Raw genomic sequence first — 17369 nt, 5'->3', positions numbered from 1 at the left:
CCCCGGAGGTTTAAGATCCCTAGCATCGAGATGTATGACGCTTCAACAGACCCGGAAGACCACCTCTCCGTCTTCCTGACGCACATGCGACTACAAACTGCTGCGGATGAGATCCGCTGCAAGACTTTCCTTATATTCTTGAAGGGGAAAGCTCGGCTCTGGTTCTAAGGCTTGGCACCAGGGTCTATCCGGAGTTTTCCCGAGCTGGCTAGGCAGTTCGTCGCCCAGTTCGTCTCCTCGAAGACCTATGCGAAGAACGCCACCCACCTGATGTCTATCCGGCAGAAGCCCGACGAGTCGTTGAGGAACTTCATGACCCGCTTCAACGCGGAGAGCTTGCAGGTAAGGGATAAAGACGAGAAAGTGGTAATGGCCGTATTCACGAACGGGCTCAGGGTAGAGGAGCTCTTCTACGAGTTGGCCAAGAAGCCTCCCGTAAACCTGGAGGAGCTCCTAACCCGGGCGCACGCGGCCGCTAATGCGGAGGAGGCAGGCCGCCTGAAGAAGGAATCAGATCGAGAGCTCGGAGATTGGAAGGGTCGAACAAACCCCCAAGAGGGCAAGGACGTCCCGGCCAAGAAGAACGTCTTTGATCGACTCTCGAAGGAGAAGGCACCCGTTCCGCCACCGCTCTCGGAGAAGAGCTACATCCCTCTGACACGGCCTAGAGCCCAGATCTTGTCTGTTATGGAAGCGGAAGGGCTGGGAGATCGGCCGCCAAAGATGGGAACACCTCGGAACAAGAGGAATCAGGACCGGTACTGTGCCTTTCACCGCGACGTGGGGCACGACACGGAGGGATGCTGGGCCCTAAAGAAGGAGATCGAGAACCTGATCCAGCGCGGCTTTCTGGGACGGTTCGTACGCCATGACCGACCGGGCCAGGAGTTCGGGCGCCATTACTATGGGGACCGGCGTGAGGTACAGCGTCGCGACCGTCCTGAGCGACGCGATGCCCCTTGGGGCCATTCGCCCGACTAGGACAATCAGAACCTCGCGGAGGTGATAAACACCATCGCTGGGGGCCCCACGGGGGGGGACAGCCACACAGCTTGGAAGAATAGGCGACCTCCCCCCGAGGCGGATGATTCCCTGAAGCGCCTGCGTATGGACGAGGAGATAACTTTCGGGCCAAAGGATGCGGTCCCCCTGGCGTCCGGAAATCACGAGGCCATTGTGATAGACATTGTCACCAACAACTACCGGGTGAAGAAAGTGTATGTCGACCAAGGGAGCGCAGTTGACATTATGTTCTATCGGGTGTTCAAGGAGCTCGGATTGAAGGATGACCAACTGACCCCGGTCCGAACACCTCTGGTAGGTTTCACAGGTTCGCCCATCAATCCGGAGGGAATGATCACCTTGATGGTCACGGTAGGGCAGGCTCCCAAATGCCGGACCATCTCTGTTAACTTTGTGGTGGTCAAACAAGCGTCGCCGTACAATGTTTTCCTTGGGAGACCTGCTCTGAACGCCCTCCGGGCCATTCCCTTTACTCTCCATCTCAGTGTCAAGTTCCCTACTCCCGCAGGGATAGCCGAGGTGCACGGTGACCCAGAGGTAGCCAGAGCCTGCTACCTGGCAACGCTCCGCGGGCCAGAGAAGGTGGTCGTTCAGACGACCTGTCTGGAGCCTTACATCCCGGGGGATGAAACCCGGCAGCCGGGTACCCAGGACGAAATCGAGGAATTCCCTTGAGGGAAGACCGGCCAGACTAGGTGATCCGCATAGGCGCGCTGCTGTCCCCCGAGGAGAAGGAGGGCTTGAAGGCTCTATTAAGGGAATACTCCCAGGTCTTCGCTTGGTCGGTGGATGACATGCCCGGGATCCCGACCGATCTAGCAGTCCACCATCTTGACGTGGATTCTCGCTTCAAGCCAGTCAAGCAGAAAAAGAGGAGTTTCGCCCCAGAAAGGAACGAGGTAATCAAGAACGAGGTCGGGAAACTGCTAGAATCCAAAATCATTTTGGAGGTCTACTACCCGACCTGGCTGGCCAATCCTGTCCTGGTTAAGAAGGAAGACCAGACCTGGAGGATGTGCGTTGACTTCACGGACCTCAACAAGGCCTGCCCTAAAGACTGTTTCCCCCTGCCAAGGATCGACAGGTTAGTAGATTCTAATGTGGGTTTTGACGTCTTGTATTTTCTGGATGCTTTTAAGGGGTACCACCAGATCGAGATGGCGGAGGAGGATCGAGAGAAGACCTCCTTCATTACGGAGGAAGGAACCTACTGCTATAGGACCATGCCATTCGGGCTGAAGAACGCTGGAGCTACCTACCAGCGCCTGGTGAACAAGATGTTCCAAAATCAGATCGGCCGAAGCATGGAGGTGTATGTGGACGACATGATCGTTAAAAGCCGAACTGATCAGCAGCTCGTCCCCAACCTGAGGGAGATCCTGGATATCCTCAGGGAGAGCAGGATGCGGTTGAACCCGAAGAAGTGCACCTTCGGGGTCAGGTCTGGAAGGTTCTTAGGGTTCTTGGTGTCCCGAGAAGGGATCCGGGCCAACCCGGACAAGCTCCAAGTTATAATGGACATGGCTCCCCCAGGAACGTAAAGGAAGTTCAGCGGCTCACAGGAAGTATGGCCGCCCTGAACAGATTCCTCTCGCGTTCCGCGGTCCGGGGGCTGCCCTTCTTCCGCATCCTAAAAGCGCCTAAAGATTTCCAATGGACGGAGGAGTGCCAGAAAGCTTTCGTCGACCTGAAGGCCTATTTGGCCGAGCTACCGGCTCTGACAGCCCCGGAGCAGGGGGAGACCCTGTTCCTGTACCTGTCCGCCTGCAACGAGGCCGTTAGCGCTGTCTTGGTGCGGGAGGACGGGGGGGCTCAAAGACCGGTGTACTACGCAGTCGTGCTTTACAGGGGCTAGAGACGCGATACACGCCGGCTGAAAAGTTGGTCCTTGCCTTGGTACACGCCGCTCGCAAGTTCCGCCCTTACTTTCAGGCCCACAGTATCATAGTCCTGACCGACCAGCCCTTGCGTCAGATACTCACCAAGCCCGAGGTCTCGGGCAGGATGACCAAATGGGCTGTCGAGCTGGCCGAGTACGACATTGGCTATAAGCCCCGCACCGCGATCAAGGCTCAGGCCTTGGCAGACTTCCTGGCTGAGGGCACCAGCCTGACCCTGGCCGAGACTAACCCTTCGCCGATAGACGCGCCGCCGGAGGAGCCATGGGTGTTGTTCGTAGATGGAGCGTCGAGCAAAGAAGGGAGCGGAACTGGCCTGCTACTCATCTCGCCCACAGGGGAGGAGCTAACCTACGCCCTCAGGTTTGACTTCCCGGCGTCCAACAACGAGGCGGAGTATGAGGCCCTGTTGACAGGATTGCGGATAGCCCACCAGATGGGCATCACCGCAATCCGGGTTCGGAGCGACTCGCAGCTCGTCGTCCTCCAAGTCCTCCAAGTCCTCGGGGAGTACGAGGCCAAGGAGGAGGTCATGAAGAAGTACCTGGCTAAGGTACGAGAGGCAGTGGCCCCGTTCGAGACTTTTGAAATCGAGCGGGTGCCAAGGTCCCAGAACAAGCGCGCAGACGCCCTGTCAAAGCTGGCGTCCTACTCGTTCGCCCACCTAAGCAAGGAGGTCTTGGTAGAGGTGATCAGGCACAAAAGTATTAACCAAGTTCAGGTCTTGGCCATAGACGGCTCGGCCACATGGATGACCCCTCCGGTGGACTTCCTTAGCTCAGGAATCCTTCCCAGGGACAAAACGGAGGCCCGCCGACTCCAGCTCCGAGCTTCCGGGTACGCCTACGCCGGGGGAACCCTCTACAGGAGGTCGTATCTGTCCCCCTGGCTAAAGTGCGTGACTTCGGAGGAAGGTGACTACGTCCTCCGTGAAATCTGTAACGATCCCACCTCCCCTAAGGCGTACCAGAGGGTTTAGCGGGCCGTCTGCCCAACTCTCGCCGGGACTCACTCACTTACTACATTCCTCAAGTAAATTACAAGGTACAACTCAAATAATACATCCAATTTCCCAAAATTATATATCATAAGCGAAGCGGAAACTAGTTCTAAGCGTAAAACGTAGATTTACATCCGATTCAATTCCAAATATTTATACAAGCCCAAAAGTACATAAACCAAAACCAAAACTAAACTATATAAGATGTACGCCATCCAGCCACACAAAGATCCATATACAAGTTCTTCCTTTACCTCGATCCCTGTGGGGAGAAGAAGATAATAGGGGGTGAGTTAGAAACTCAGCGAGTGACCAGTAAAATCAACAGCCAAGTATATTTCACAATAAAGCATTAATATGATGTCATGATGCAGTAATCAAATGTTCATTTATTGCTCATGTGAGCCAGTGAAGTTCTTGTACTTAAATATCCAATGCTTGTTTAGATCAAGTAACCATGAAACAGAAGTAAGGAGCCATCGTGCTCCAAAGAATGTGTAAACAATAGTGGAGACATTGGTTCTAAGCACAAGACTTTTCAGGAACTCATTGGAGCCAAATTATGTCATGGCACACACCCGAACCCCAAATGATATGCAATGGAGTAATAAATGCAAGAATTAGTTCAAAAGTAACTTTGGGACAGTCGAGGGATCATTCACTCCAATTATAGTGCTTCAAGTATTCACGTTCAACTATACTCCATGTTTGAAGTCCAGATCTGCGATAGAAATCCAATTTGAGAACTTTGAAACACGAGTAAGATTCGAAACTTAAACGTTCCGTTCATTAAGAACCAACCAATTGAAATTCATTTGAAAGACACTCGTGGAAACTTGCTCGCTTTACAAATCATAAGGTTTTGTAACATAGATGCTTGGAAATAATACTTGAGTTGAAAGTACAAGGAAATTCAAGTTTACATTGGCCATTAGGCTTTTCCTCAAGGGTACAAGTTCGGCCAAATTCTAACGTATAACACTCGAGAAACATAGTAGCAAAGGTCCTAACTAGTTCAAGTAATAAGTACTTAACCTTCACTCAAGTCGCTAATATAGTTTTCTAGTTCTCGAGTAAAAATTCGGGCAGCATGCCCTTTGTGTTTACCTAATTTTCCAGCCATTTAGGCTTCATTACTTTTCTCAACCACAACCCAACATCACATATATCAACAATTCATGTCAAGAGCCGTTCCATAGGCTCACAATAGCATAATAACAAGAATCACAACAATAACAAGTGCAGAAATTCAATTTAACACAAGACAGATTTGACGTATGAATGCGGAAATAACATATCTGAGGCTACGCTTATCGGATTGAGACGCAACCTATGTCGTTTCGAAGCTAAGACACAGAGCTACAATGTTCATGAAGGTCACTTAGTCCAGTTTCTAATGTAACTTGGTCAGAGTCTCAAATTACTAAACCAGAAACCAATTCGTCGGCTGTTTAATCGCATTACACTGTAATGGACATAACTCAGTGTACAAAAGTCCAATTCAGGTGTTCTTAGAGGCATTTGAAAGTTAAGACAAAATGCCACAACTTTCATGTTTTGGTAAAAAGCTAAATCAGTACGGCTCCCAGTCAAGAAACGTGATAAACTGGACTTAACTGATGAAACGGACTGCTGGGAAATACATAAAATAGTAAGGGTATTTTGGACTTTTCATGACCAACGTTGCTCCGATTGAGCTGAAATTTTGTAGGCACCTATAAAATACCATTCTCTACAACTTTCCTTCTTTGACCTAAGGCCAATTCGGCCTCTAACATACAGTTACAAATTCGGACAGAATGTTGGGAAAAATTTTCCAGATTCTGGAATTTTTTGTAATCAATGGAACTTTCTCAATTTTCCTTAATTTCTTGGTCCAATCACTACCAAAACCATAGTTGTCAAAATCGCGATTCGGATCGTAGGATCGTACGATCCTACGATCCGGATAACCAAAATCGATCCGGATCGTATTCAGAGTCGCAAATCATATTAATCTCTGTAGGATCGCATAGAATCGTAGCAGAATCGGTAGGATCGTGTAGGATAGTAGAATCGTAGGATCGGTAGGATCGTACGATCCTACAATTTTTTTGTAAATTTGTGAAATACGAAACTCCATTTTGCAAGTAAATGAAAATATTTGTGATATATTTGTAATTTATCAAAGAATTGCAACCTTTAATTGCAATTAGGAGCTTTTGGTAGGATCTTACGATTCTACGATCCGATCCTACGATCCGATCTTGTGAAACTAAAATCGATCCTACGTAGGATTCCGATTTTACAAACCTTGACCAAAACACCTTATAAAACCTTAATTGCAACATATAAGTATCATACAATAAATTGGGCAGAATTTCCCCAAACCCTAGTCATCAAATAAGAAAGGGGAAAACTTCTAAAACATGCTAATCATCCATGATTTCACCATAAAATCAAGTTGCCAAGCTTAATTTAACAAAATTGAAAGCAAAACTTGGAGAGATAAGCTCTCTTACCTTGACTAGAGGTCACTAAGAGAAGCCCAAGCTTTCTCCTTCAAAAAACTCACTAACTAGTCACTCAAAAACAAGTTTAATCGGTTTAGTTCTTTTGATTTCTTGCTTTGTAGCTTGAATCAAGAAGAAATGAAGAAATTTATCTCTTATTCTTCCCCTCTCTCTCTCTCGGCTCCTTGGCAGAAATATGAAGAGAAATGGAGCTTAGTTGCCTTATAATAAAGCAAGAGGATTAGGACTAATGGTGTCCACAAATTGGGCAAACACTTGGACTAATCTTGGCCACAAAATTTTCTCTTTCTTTCCCTTTGCATATGGACCACAAATTTCGGTCAAGCTTGCTGTCAAGAGGGAAGATATTTTGCTCAAGTTCAATAAATTTGTTTGGTAAGCAAAAATGGTGGTCAAGTGGTGCGTTCAAACGGTAGTACGCGGGACCCGCCGGTTCGCGCCGTTTCTCTTAAAAACACCCGTACTAGGGTTTTTACTTTCCATTCACTAACCTTATCTCATTGCTCCAATTCACATATTATTTCTCACTTAAAAGTCACTTTTAATCCCCAAAATTAATCCTTACTCTGTACCGAAAATTCATCCGGCGAAAAATCGCGAAAACCCTAATTTTGCTCCAAACTTGAAACCGAAGCGTGAAACCCTATTTTCTAGATTCATTGGCACTTATTGTGGGGTGATTGAGTAGTAGGGCCACTATAAAGTGGTATTTGTCAAAGAAAAGGAAATTTTAAGAAAAATATAAGGAATTTGCACGGCTTCTGGCCGGATTCCCCCACAAAACTCTATTCACCAGAAATTTTTCCCTTTCTTCTGCCTCGGGGCGTTACAAAATCCATGAGGGCCTATGTGCGGCATATGTAGGGTCCCGTACATTGGCCAAAAAGTGCCTTCTCCTGGGCTATTATTGGCCCTCAATATTCCGAGATTTCGCCATGTTGGTGCAAAGGTGCCGAGCTTGCCAGGTACACGCCCCTTTGCGCCACCAGCCAGCTCAGGAAATGGTCCCCATCCACAGTCCTTGGCCCTTCGCCCAGTGGGGGATAGACCTCCTGGGGTCTTTCCCTCGAGCACCGGGGAGGTACGAGCACCTCGTGGTGGCCATCGACTACTTCACCAAGTGGATGGAAGCTGAGCCCCTGGCCACTATCTCAGGGAGGGCAATCCAGAAGTTCTTTTGGAAAAACATAGTCTGCTGTTTCGGGATTCCGCATGTCCTGATATCTGACAACGGGCGACAGTTCGCCGAAAACCCCTTCAAGAGCTGGTGCGCCGAGTTCGGGATCAATCAACACTTCACGTCGGTCGGCCACCCCCAGGCTAACGGTCAGGTGGAGAACGCTAATCGAACCATCCTGTAAGGACTAAAAACTAGACTGAAGCTAGCCCAGTCTAGCTGGTTAGAGGAACTCCCTAGTGTCCTCTGGGCTTACCGCATCACGCCCAGGACGGCCACCCAAGAGACCCCGTTCTCTCTGACTTATGGGGTGGAGGCGGTGGTCCCCGCAGAGATCGGTCTCCCATCGCCTCGGACGCAGAATTTCGTTGCGACAGCCAATGGAGAGGAGCTAAGGTGCAATTTGGACATGCTGGAGGCTAAGCGTGAAGAAGCGGCGATACAGATGGTTAAGTACAAGGGCCAACTAGCCCGCTATCACAACGCCCGAGTAAGAAACATTCAGTTCCAGCCAGGAGACCTGGTCCTGCGAAAGAACTCGATCAGCAGAGCTTACAGTTCCAACAAACTCGACCCGAACTGGGAGGGACCGTACAAGGTCCTGGAAGCCAGCCGGGCTGGTTACTGCAGACTCGCAAAAGTGGATGGGACAGAGGTACCCCGCACTTGGAACTTCTCCAATTTGCGACTGTTCGTAGCGTAGGTTAGGTCAGGGTGACTGGCTGTCTGTTTTTTGAAATTTGAATTTTAGTTTCATGATTCAATAAATGCTCGATTGTCAAGTTCAAATTTTATTTGTACTTGTTTGCCTTTTAAGTTTAAATCCTACACTAGCACACTTAGCTTTACCTCACTAAATGTCCTAGTGGGGGGTTAGGGGGATAAACGGTGAAAAACCCTTAAGATCCTTCGAGAGCGCGGGAGTGCTCGACCCCAAGAGGTCGGCGGACGCCTTTGAGAAGCTAGGTGCTGCTCGACCCCGAGAGTTCGGCACGAGTAAGGCTTCCAAAAATTCGGAGTGCTCGACCCGGGAGGTCGGCGCGATCGAGAACTTGGGCGAAAGGGAGTGATGCTCGACCCCGGGAGGTCGGCACGGGTTAACACTTTCAGGGCCTCCAAGTGAGTGCTCGACCCAGGAGGTCGGCACGATCGAGAACTTGGACGAAAGGAAGGCGATGCTCGACCCCGAGAGGTCGGCACGGGTTAACACTTCCGGAGCCTCCAAGTGAGTGCTCGACCCAGGAGGTCGGCACAATCGAGAACTTGGACGAAAGGAAGGCGACGCTCGACCCCGAGAGGTCGGCACGGGTTAACGCTTCCAAAGCTGCCAAGTGGATGCTCGACCCAGGAGGTCGGCACGGGTGAGGTTCCCAAAGATTCTAAGTGAACGTTCGATCCCAGGAGGTCGGCAGAGTGGGAATCTCGGAGTGAGTGCTCGACCCCAAGAGGTCGGCACGGCTCGGGGTTGTGGACTCCGAGAGTTAGACGTTCGGCCCTTAGAGGTCGGCGTGGCATGGACTACTCTGGGTTGGATAGTGTGCGCTTCGACGCTCGACCCGGGAGATCGGCATGAACGCCTTCGAGGTTGGCCGCTCGATCAGGAGGTCGGCACGAACGCCCGCGGTTAGACGTTCGACCCCAGAGGTCGGCAGGGACATCCCAAAAAATTCGATGCTCAGCCCCAAGAGGCCGGCTCGTCCCCTGGAGGGGTCTATGTTGCGCTCGACCTGTGGGGTCGGCGCATGATTTTGATGGTCTGACTGTCTTTGATAACTCAACTGTCAGATTAAAAAGGGGACGTGTTAGGTGCTCGACCCAGGAGGTCGGCACATGGCGTTGGGTGCTAAAGTTGGGAGCAGGCAGGAAATGCGAAACAATCCTCTTTGAGTTTTATATATACCTTCAAAGCCTATCTATTACAAAGTTCCCTGCCTATCTATTACAAAATTTCCGAGCTGGCAGTCTTGCTGGTGGCCCGCCCGGAGCGGGAGCTGAAGGTACACCTTAGGCATGTTGGGAGGTGTATGGTGAAGGCTATTCAGGAAGTCAGAAGCAGGGGAGCCTTTCCGTCTCAGATGGACCTTCAAGAGCATTTTCAACTGGAGCATGGTCACATCCTTATAAGAAGACGGAAAGGACTTCTGGAGTGGTCGCCGCTCTAGGCCACCGGCTCCTTCCCGAGAGCCTTGCCGGGGTCCTGGTCCTCCTCCAAGGGGACCTCCGCTAGTTCGACCCCCACATCGGTCCTGCGCACCAACTCCTTCAGGGCATGCCCCTTGCAGTACCCATCGAAGAGCCAGTCTACCTTCTCCTCGACTTTAGGGTTGTACTCCTTGAAAGTAGCCAAGTCGAAGCCAGGCAGGCCGAGTGCATGGACCCTGTCCAGGGCTCGCGTGAAGCCGACCTGAAAGGTGGGCTCGCAGAGCAGGGCAACGTCCTCCTCAAATTGTTTGGAGGAGATGAACTCCCGAACAGCCTTCTTGCGCTCCCGGCTGACGGTGCCGGAGAGCTCGATGGCATGCTCCTCCCTCAGCTTCTCCACTCCCGCCTTCTCCTGGTCGAGCTCCGACCTGACGGAGGCGAGCTGGACCTGGGCGGTGTCCAGCCCTTTCTCCGCCTTACCCAGCTTGGCCTTCAGGGAGGCCGCCTCCTTGAGGGCCTGGGTGAGTTTCTGCTTTGCCTCCTGATGCTTCTTCCGCAATTTCTCCAAGTCAGGAGACAGCTCGGAGAAGCGGGTCACCAGGGCAGCACCAGCAGCGTTTGCCTGAGGGAAAAAACAGGTCAGCACGCTACGCTACTCCGTCAAAACACAGGCGCAACTAGCCCAAGGGTAGAGAACTTACTTGGGCCTGGGCGGTGAAGTACATGTCCTGGAGCTCGGCCGGGTCGGCGAGCTCCATCCACCTCCTGTCCCGCGAGAGGACCGAGCCCACCATCAGCTCCCGAGCTGCCTCAGGGAATTGGGACCGGTCGTTGATGGAGAGCTTCCAGGAGGGGCAGAAGTGGCGGGGGTCGTGCATGGTGGGGGCTTGGCTCGGCTTCTGGGGGAGGATGTGGCGGAAGTGCCACAAGCTCGGAGGAGGGGACTCCAGAGCATGCTCCTCCGCCGAGCCGACGCCTACATGGACTGGGCCCCCGGATGACGCCAGGGGGAGCGGTTGTGGCACGGCCAGCGCGAGCTTCTTTTGCCCGGCCTGAGAGGGCTCGTCAACCCTGCCTTTCTTCTGCCCGGTCGCCTTCTTCTTGTTGGCGGCCTGTTTGGAGGGGGATGGCTGCGGCGCTCCTGTCTGGGGGGCTGAGCTGCCCCCTGGAGCCTGGGAGGCCGCAGAAGCCCCCTGGGTGGTCTCTGGCTGAGGGGTGGGGGTGGCCTCCTCAAAGGACGCGCCCAGCAGTTTGGAAAGCTTTCTCACTGCAGTAAATACAACGGGTCAGGACGGGACAGTTCAAAAATTGCAATATACTGTAAACACAACAGGCAACAAGGGCAAAGTCAGCGTTACAGGTGCCAAGGTTGGGCTCGGGGGTCACCACCTCCCCAGAGGTTCCGGACAACGTCCCCATCAGCCCGGCCGCGGAGATCTGCTCAGTGAAAAACTTGGTGGCATCAAGTTTCACCTTGGAGTCCGACAGCTGGCTGAGGGTTTCGTAGTCCAGGTCCCCCGGGTAGGGGTCGGCCTTGACCCCCCCAACCTTCCACACATTAGGGGGAAAATGTGTGGCCCTGACGAAGAAGAAGTCCTCCTTCCAATCCTTCACGGAGTTGGGGAGTCCGTGGAACAACTCCTGGGCACCTTTCCCTCCCTTGGTTTGGGGACCACGGCGGGAGAAGTAGTACCATCCAGGGAGGGTGGCCTTAAGGATGAAGGCGGCTCGGAAGAGGGAGAGAGAGTAAGGGATATCGCAGAGAAGGCAGTAGATCAGGAATCCGGTGATTATCCTGATAGAGGTGGGGTGAAACTGGGTGATTCTGAGCCCCCAATAGTTCAGAATCTCGGTAAGAGCCGAAGGAATGGGGAGGCGGAGCCTTGCGATGAGCTGCTCCCTATAGATGGCTACGAAACCGGGGGGAGGTCTGCAGGCTCGGTCGTCGGGCCCGACTGCCCTAGGCTCGTAAGCCGGGGGAATGGAATAAGACTTGGCCAGCTCGGCCACAGCCTTGGGTGAGAGGGTTGCCTCCTGCAGGTCGGGGTAAACGTAGGAGAATTCGGGATTCTCCCTCTGCTCGGGAGCAGGGGTCCCCCCGGAGGAATTCCTATCCTCCCCAGCTCCCCCCTGGGCTCCGCCAGGGGAGTCATGTGGAGACTGGGGGGAGGAGGTGGAGGCGGCCTGTCGCTCGATAAGGGCATCAAGCTCAGCTGCCTCCTCGAGGGCCTGGGCAGAAGGGGAATGGACGGATGGAGAACTCATGTTGTCAGTGGAACCACGCGAGTCTGAAGTGTGGAAGCTGGGATGGGAAACAGAAGAAGAGGAAAGGGGAGGAGGAGAAGATGGTGATGAAGATGAGGGTGAAGGCGAGGAGAGAATGTTGATTCTGGGAGCTTTGCGGCGGACCAGAATTCTGGGGGCAGAGGAAGTAGCGTCGGAAGAATCCGACATAAAAAACAGGAGGAGACGCTGTGAGAAGGGACTTACTGATGACTGAAGCGAGAAAAGGGAAAGAGTGGCCGGAATCTGGGCACTGAGGGCCGGAAGCTTTGCGTCTGGAACTTCTGGGAATGTGAGGATGCGTTAAGGAAAGGAGAAATGGCAAATGGAGCGGATGGAAATGTGGTAACCCCTATTTATAGGGGGGAAAATGGGGGGAAAACGGTTGCTTGAAATTGAACCGTCCCATGTGAACGCATTTAATGCTGGTACGAAAATCGAAGAGGCGCGACAACTGAAGGGACGTGGGTGCAGTGCCCCTGTGACAGTACTGTACCAGGAATGACCTGGGCAGAGTAGTGCGCGGCTCTGGCCTCCCACATGGCAGAGGTAGATTAGGTCTGCCTGACAGCCCTACCTAATCTAGGGGGCTAGTGCAGAGGCCTCATCCTGGGCCTGGACACGTGGCAGCCCAGACAGGGCCGAGTTGGGCTTCGGCCCCTGGCCCCTGGCAGTCGACCCGGGCCGCATCGCTAGGGCTCACGAAGGAGGCAAGGGTCCGTCCTGAAGAGGTCGGGGATAATCCCCCTCCGTGCGGTATACCGACTATTTTGGGCAGGTCCCGAAACGTACGGAGGTCGGACTCCCTCACAGCTATAAATGATAGCACACGTCAACTGTACAAGGTACGCTCACTCTAGGAAAATTACTCCTGGTTGTTATTGCTTCCCGTGAACTCTACTCACCGGAAAACTAACTTGACCGTCGGAGTGCCCTCGGGGACAACCCTCGGGCCCCCTCTTCCAGTTCCTCCTTGTTTGTTTTGCAGGCTTAGGACCAACTCTTCCATCAGCACCCCGAGCTCATCAGTTCAGCTCGGTCCGGGGAAGTTCAGCGCTTCTTCAGTTGGCATCTCACCCGACAGGGACGGGAACAGCCTTCGGGCTTTACCTGTTACCAACACATCCGGTTAAGGCTACCCACTTCGGTGGATCTCTAACCCAATTTTTTTTTTTTTTTAAAATTTTTTTCAGCTTAACAACAAATGTCTATTTAGAAAAATCATATATTAACTAACTGTTGGAAAAACCAACAGCCAATTATTTTTTCAGCTTAACAACAAATGCTTATTTAGAAAATCATATATTAACTAAATGTTAAAAAAATCAAAGACTATTTAGGCTGTTGGTCACTACTCGATTATCGTAGCCTTTAATGTTTCTTGTTACAATATACGTCTTGTAACTTTTAAGTGGCTTAAATCCATACGGGTACGTAATACATTCGTCTGGTCTGATGGCAGTTCAGCTCCCATCGATTCGGGAATACAGATAATTTTATTTTGAGATACTTAAATAAGCAAGAAAGTTGATAATTTGAGAGTTTTGAAATAGATCCAATTCCTCGTTTATCAACAAAAAACTTACTACAAGAAAGCAGGGCAAATAAAAAGCTTCCCGCCAATAATCTAGTGTATAGCTGCTCTTAGTTGCTTGCTATCTAGAATGTTGATCCAACCAAACCCTTTGCCCCAATTAAGGGCAATGGACGCAAAAACAATGAGTGAAACGCAGATTCTGAGAAACCCTTACCACTAACTCAAGAACCTCGAGAGAGTTTGGCCATCTACAAACGGAATCGAACATAGAAGCCCTTATCAAGATTAATCTTGTCATTTGCTGAATCATAAGTATCAATCTTCCAATGCCTGTTGCAGTTGTGATAGATTGACTGAAAAAATTTGTTACATACACTAGAATGTCACACAAGTCAAGGAGCTCTGAATCTTCCCTTCCTCTGCATCTCTTTCCCTCGAGTAACTTTTCGATCAGCACCTTGAAGCTTTCACACCCGGTGCTCTTTAGATTCCTGAGAATAATTGCTGGAATCCTGTGATGGTAGAAGAAGACATTGCACGCCATAAGGAAATGCTGAGTAAAACATATCAGCAAGTTAACTAACAACTTGAGAGGTCAGAGCAGCTGAACAGCCAAAAGATCAACGCAGCATGAAGGTCAAGAGAGCTACCACAAATAATTAAGTACTCGTTATCTAATGCTAAATTATTATGTTTTAATTATTCTTTTAAAAATCAGATGAATTGATTTACACAGACAAATCATAGAACCTGACAGCCCAATTCCAAGATGTTATCAACAGTCCAATATCATAGAAGCCTTACATCAGTTTATCTCATTAAAGCTTAGGCTTTTCAATCGGCAAATGAATTTCAAACAAACCTTTTGCTACATCATGCTGTCAAAGCTTAGACATTTCTAGTAACAAACGTATTTCAAACGAGTCTGTAATACAAACAATAAAACTCTGAGAACTCTTTTCTATTCCGCTTTTGACAAAATGACCTGAACCACACAAAGAAGTTCCATCATTATGCCCATATGCAAAGATTATACTCAAATCTCTAAATCCAACATCACTAAGGCAAATGCTAAACTAATCAGCAGCCGATCCCTGTAGATTACTTCAAGTTCAAGACTACTAAAAGAACCAAAAGGGTACAAATTAGAACATCACCAAAAGACCCAGTCTTGCACTTCAACAAATACCTACAGAGATACAAGCAATAAAAATACCCAAAAATTCCTTTGATAGAAGAAGGATAGTACCCAAAAATCCAACATTCAATGCTGGTAAAGCAAGTCTAGTATCCACAATGCCTTGTGCATTCAGGAAATTTCTCTATGTCAGGGCCTGGAACAAAAAAAAAAAAAAAAGTTTTGGGCTTTTTGAATGAACAGTGAGTCAAAAAAGATGTAAATACCAACGCTTATGAATTCCTAGTGGTTGCCAAATCTACATTTGAAATGGCCTAGAAAAAGTCAATTTGACTTTTTAACAAATTGTTGAATTAAAATTGAATACATGCCGGATTGGAAGCAACTTACAAGCTGTTGATTCACATATATTCAGAAACAAATATTTAGCCATCCCAGTGATCTTAGCACTAAAGCAAAATCGAAAGTCATCTCTATACCTTGAACTGTTTCAAGCATGAGATAGTTGAATAAGCACAACTGATATAGATCAAGAAAACAACACAATAAATTGACCCAAAGAACTAGCTATATTGCTCATGAATCAAGAAACCTGTGCGGTCACATAAAGCCAACATTCTTTGTAAATGGTAGACTAACTAAACACAAAAAATATCAATGGTCAATAAAATTCATATGCAAACTAAGAATGTTATCAAAGAAAATACAGAAAAAAATGATAATAACAGAAACAACTCCTTGTACATTGGTAGCCTTTCATGCAAGTATAATACAGCACTAAATGAAAAATCTGATCAGTGCAAAGTTGCATAGGTAAAGTTGAACTAAATGACATACATTAAAGGAGTTCCTTTTATTATCAGAAATTGCAAAACACTAATCATCCACTGCCCCTAGGCTTCAAAATTGAATCCAGAAAGATTGATTTAAAGCTTGCACTAATTTCCCTTGCACCAAGATCCTAACTCATATGGGACAAAAATGAAATGAGCTATGAGAAGGAAAGAAATAGAACAACATAATAAAAGTAGCAACACGAATCAGAATTGACTAGAGATAGAAACGATAATTGATGTAATATTGATATTTGCATGAAAATGCAGATTTCTGTTGAAAGGCTGAGTAGGGAGGGAAAAAGAGGGTTTTGCAAGTGGTGATCATTGTGAATTGGGCATATATATAGAGAGAGGGGGAGGAAAAGAATATAAGAAAGTATTAATGTGCTAACACAAATCCTAGTTGGCTTGAGTAAAAAATGATAATTGATGTAAAATTGGTATTTGCATAGAAGCACAGATTTGTGATGGAAGGATTAAAGGGAGGAAGGGAAGGAGGGAGGGGGAGAGAGAGAGAGAGGGGGAGAGAGAGACTTGAGATCTGATATGATAATGGATCTAAAAACAGATATTTGCAGATAAAACATAGACTTGCAACGGAAGGATGATAGAGGGGTACTGCATTAACAAGTTTGGGACGCTAACTTGTCAAAATACTTAATAAAGATAGTTGATTGGTTTTGTTGAAAAGACACATATCCAATTAAATACGAGTTCCAACATAACAAACCAAAGTTACAATCAAACAATGGGATTAGAATTGGGAACTCAAATTCTAGTCAAAAGGGTCAAACACACCCTCAGAGGAAACAAGCATTATTGGCTCTCTGAAACCTCATATAGAAGGTATCAGAGACTCTTCCTCCTTCAAATATTGTCAACAGGCAGAATTAAACTTTATCATCCTCCAAACAAAATTCGAGACCTTTACTGGAATGTCTGACTGCAAGTTAACTTCTGGACTAACTCTCCCACACAGACTGCAAAGAAACACCACGATGGAACATGTTCAACAGGATACTATTTTATGGGCATCTGAAGGTAAGTCCATAGACTTTAAAATCAGTGAATTGTTGAATAATTGGACCACTCTAATTCAGATTTTTTTTTCGGCTGAGGTTTAGGAAATGGAATTACAGTGTTTCCCTCTACCAATCTCTCCTTACCATTATCCCAGAAGAAATGAATAATTTTCATCGCTACCTAAAACTTACAAATCATCCTCAGCAAAATCTTCATTACCTCAATATTTTATGCATCCAGAATGCATAAAATCAGCAAAGAACACTTAAAGCGAAATAATCACCAAAACAGAATCGTTTTAAAATCTGTTAAATCTGTGGTGATGGTTTCATCCTGTATGTTTCTGAGTTTGTGGTAGAAAGCTTTACCTTGTCTAAAATCACAGAACAAAAAGAAATTTCCTGGGGCACATCTCAGGTATGGCGTCCTCCTCCAGAATGAGTTCCTGGTTTTTCTGTGGGAACTAAAAAAGAATCAGGCAGACAAATCCACAAACAGCATTCATACGACAGTGATGCATGATCAACAAAGAAGAGAACTTGATTTCACAAATACAAAACACAGAAAATCCATCTTTTAGTACAGAGCTATATAGGGGAGAGAAAAGGAGAAGAGACATAATAGAAGCAGATTGGAGCAGGCAATATAAGTCAGACTTTTTCACTAGGACTCTATGTGCTGCACTTTAATAATGATGAAACCAGACAGAAAAATATTTAGGATATTAATTTGCCAAAATTCTAAAAGAATGAACTAACTGTTACTGCTTGCCTCAGAAGTCTGAGAAAAGAGCTTATTT

The 17369-nt window shown here is 48.3% G+C and overlaps 2 protein-coding genes, 1 long non-coding RNA gene and 1 other non-coding gene across 4 annotated transcripts; 3 read left to right on the top strand and 1 right to left on the bottom strand.

The window, feature by feature from the left end:
* The first annotated feature begins 270 nt into the window (after positions 1-270).
* On the top strand, positions 271-981 carry LOC140007662 (uncharacterized). The gene has a single exon (XM_072050606.1). It carries the CDS (start codon positions 271-273, stop codon positions 979-981), a length of 711 nt encoding a protein of 236 aa, XP_071906707.1.
* Positions 982-1107: 126 nt separating this feature from the next.
* Positions 1108-1698, top strand: LOC140007661 (uncharacterized). The gene has a single exon (XM_072050605.1). It carries the CDS (start codon positions 1108-1110, stop codon positions 1696-1698), a length of 591 nt encoding a protein of 196 aa, XP_071906706.1.
* An 11402-nt stretch (positions 1699-13100) lies between these two features.
* LOC140007912 (U6atac minor spliceosomal RNA) lies at positions 13101-13207 on the top strand. Its single transcript, XR_011815357.1, has one exon. It is a non-coding gene; the product is annotated as a U6atac minor spliceosomal RNA (small nuclear RNA).
* Positions 13208-13563: 356 nt separating this feature from the next.
* On the bottom strand, positions 13564-16932 carry LOC140007600 (uncharacterized). The gene is made up of 2 exons (XR_011814886.1): positions 14823-16932; positions 13564-14085 (listed from the first exon to the last, which is right to left on the bottom strand). It is a non-coding gene; the product is annotated as an uncharacterized lncRNA (long non-coding RNA).
* Between the last annotated feature and the right edge of the window lie 437 nt (positions 16933-17369).

Source organism: Coffea arabica, chromosome 5c, assembly GCF_036785885.1.
Source record: "Coffea arabica cultivar ET-39 chromosome 5c, Coffea Arabica ET-39 HiFi, whole genome shotgun sequence".
NCBI lineage: Eukaryota > Viridiplantae > Streptophyta > Magnoliopsida > Gentianales > Rubiaceae > Coffea > Coffea arabica.
Note: the sequence above shows the minus strand (reverse complement) of the source record. Positions and strands in the feature narration are given on the sequence as shown.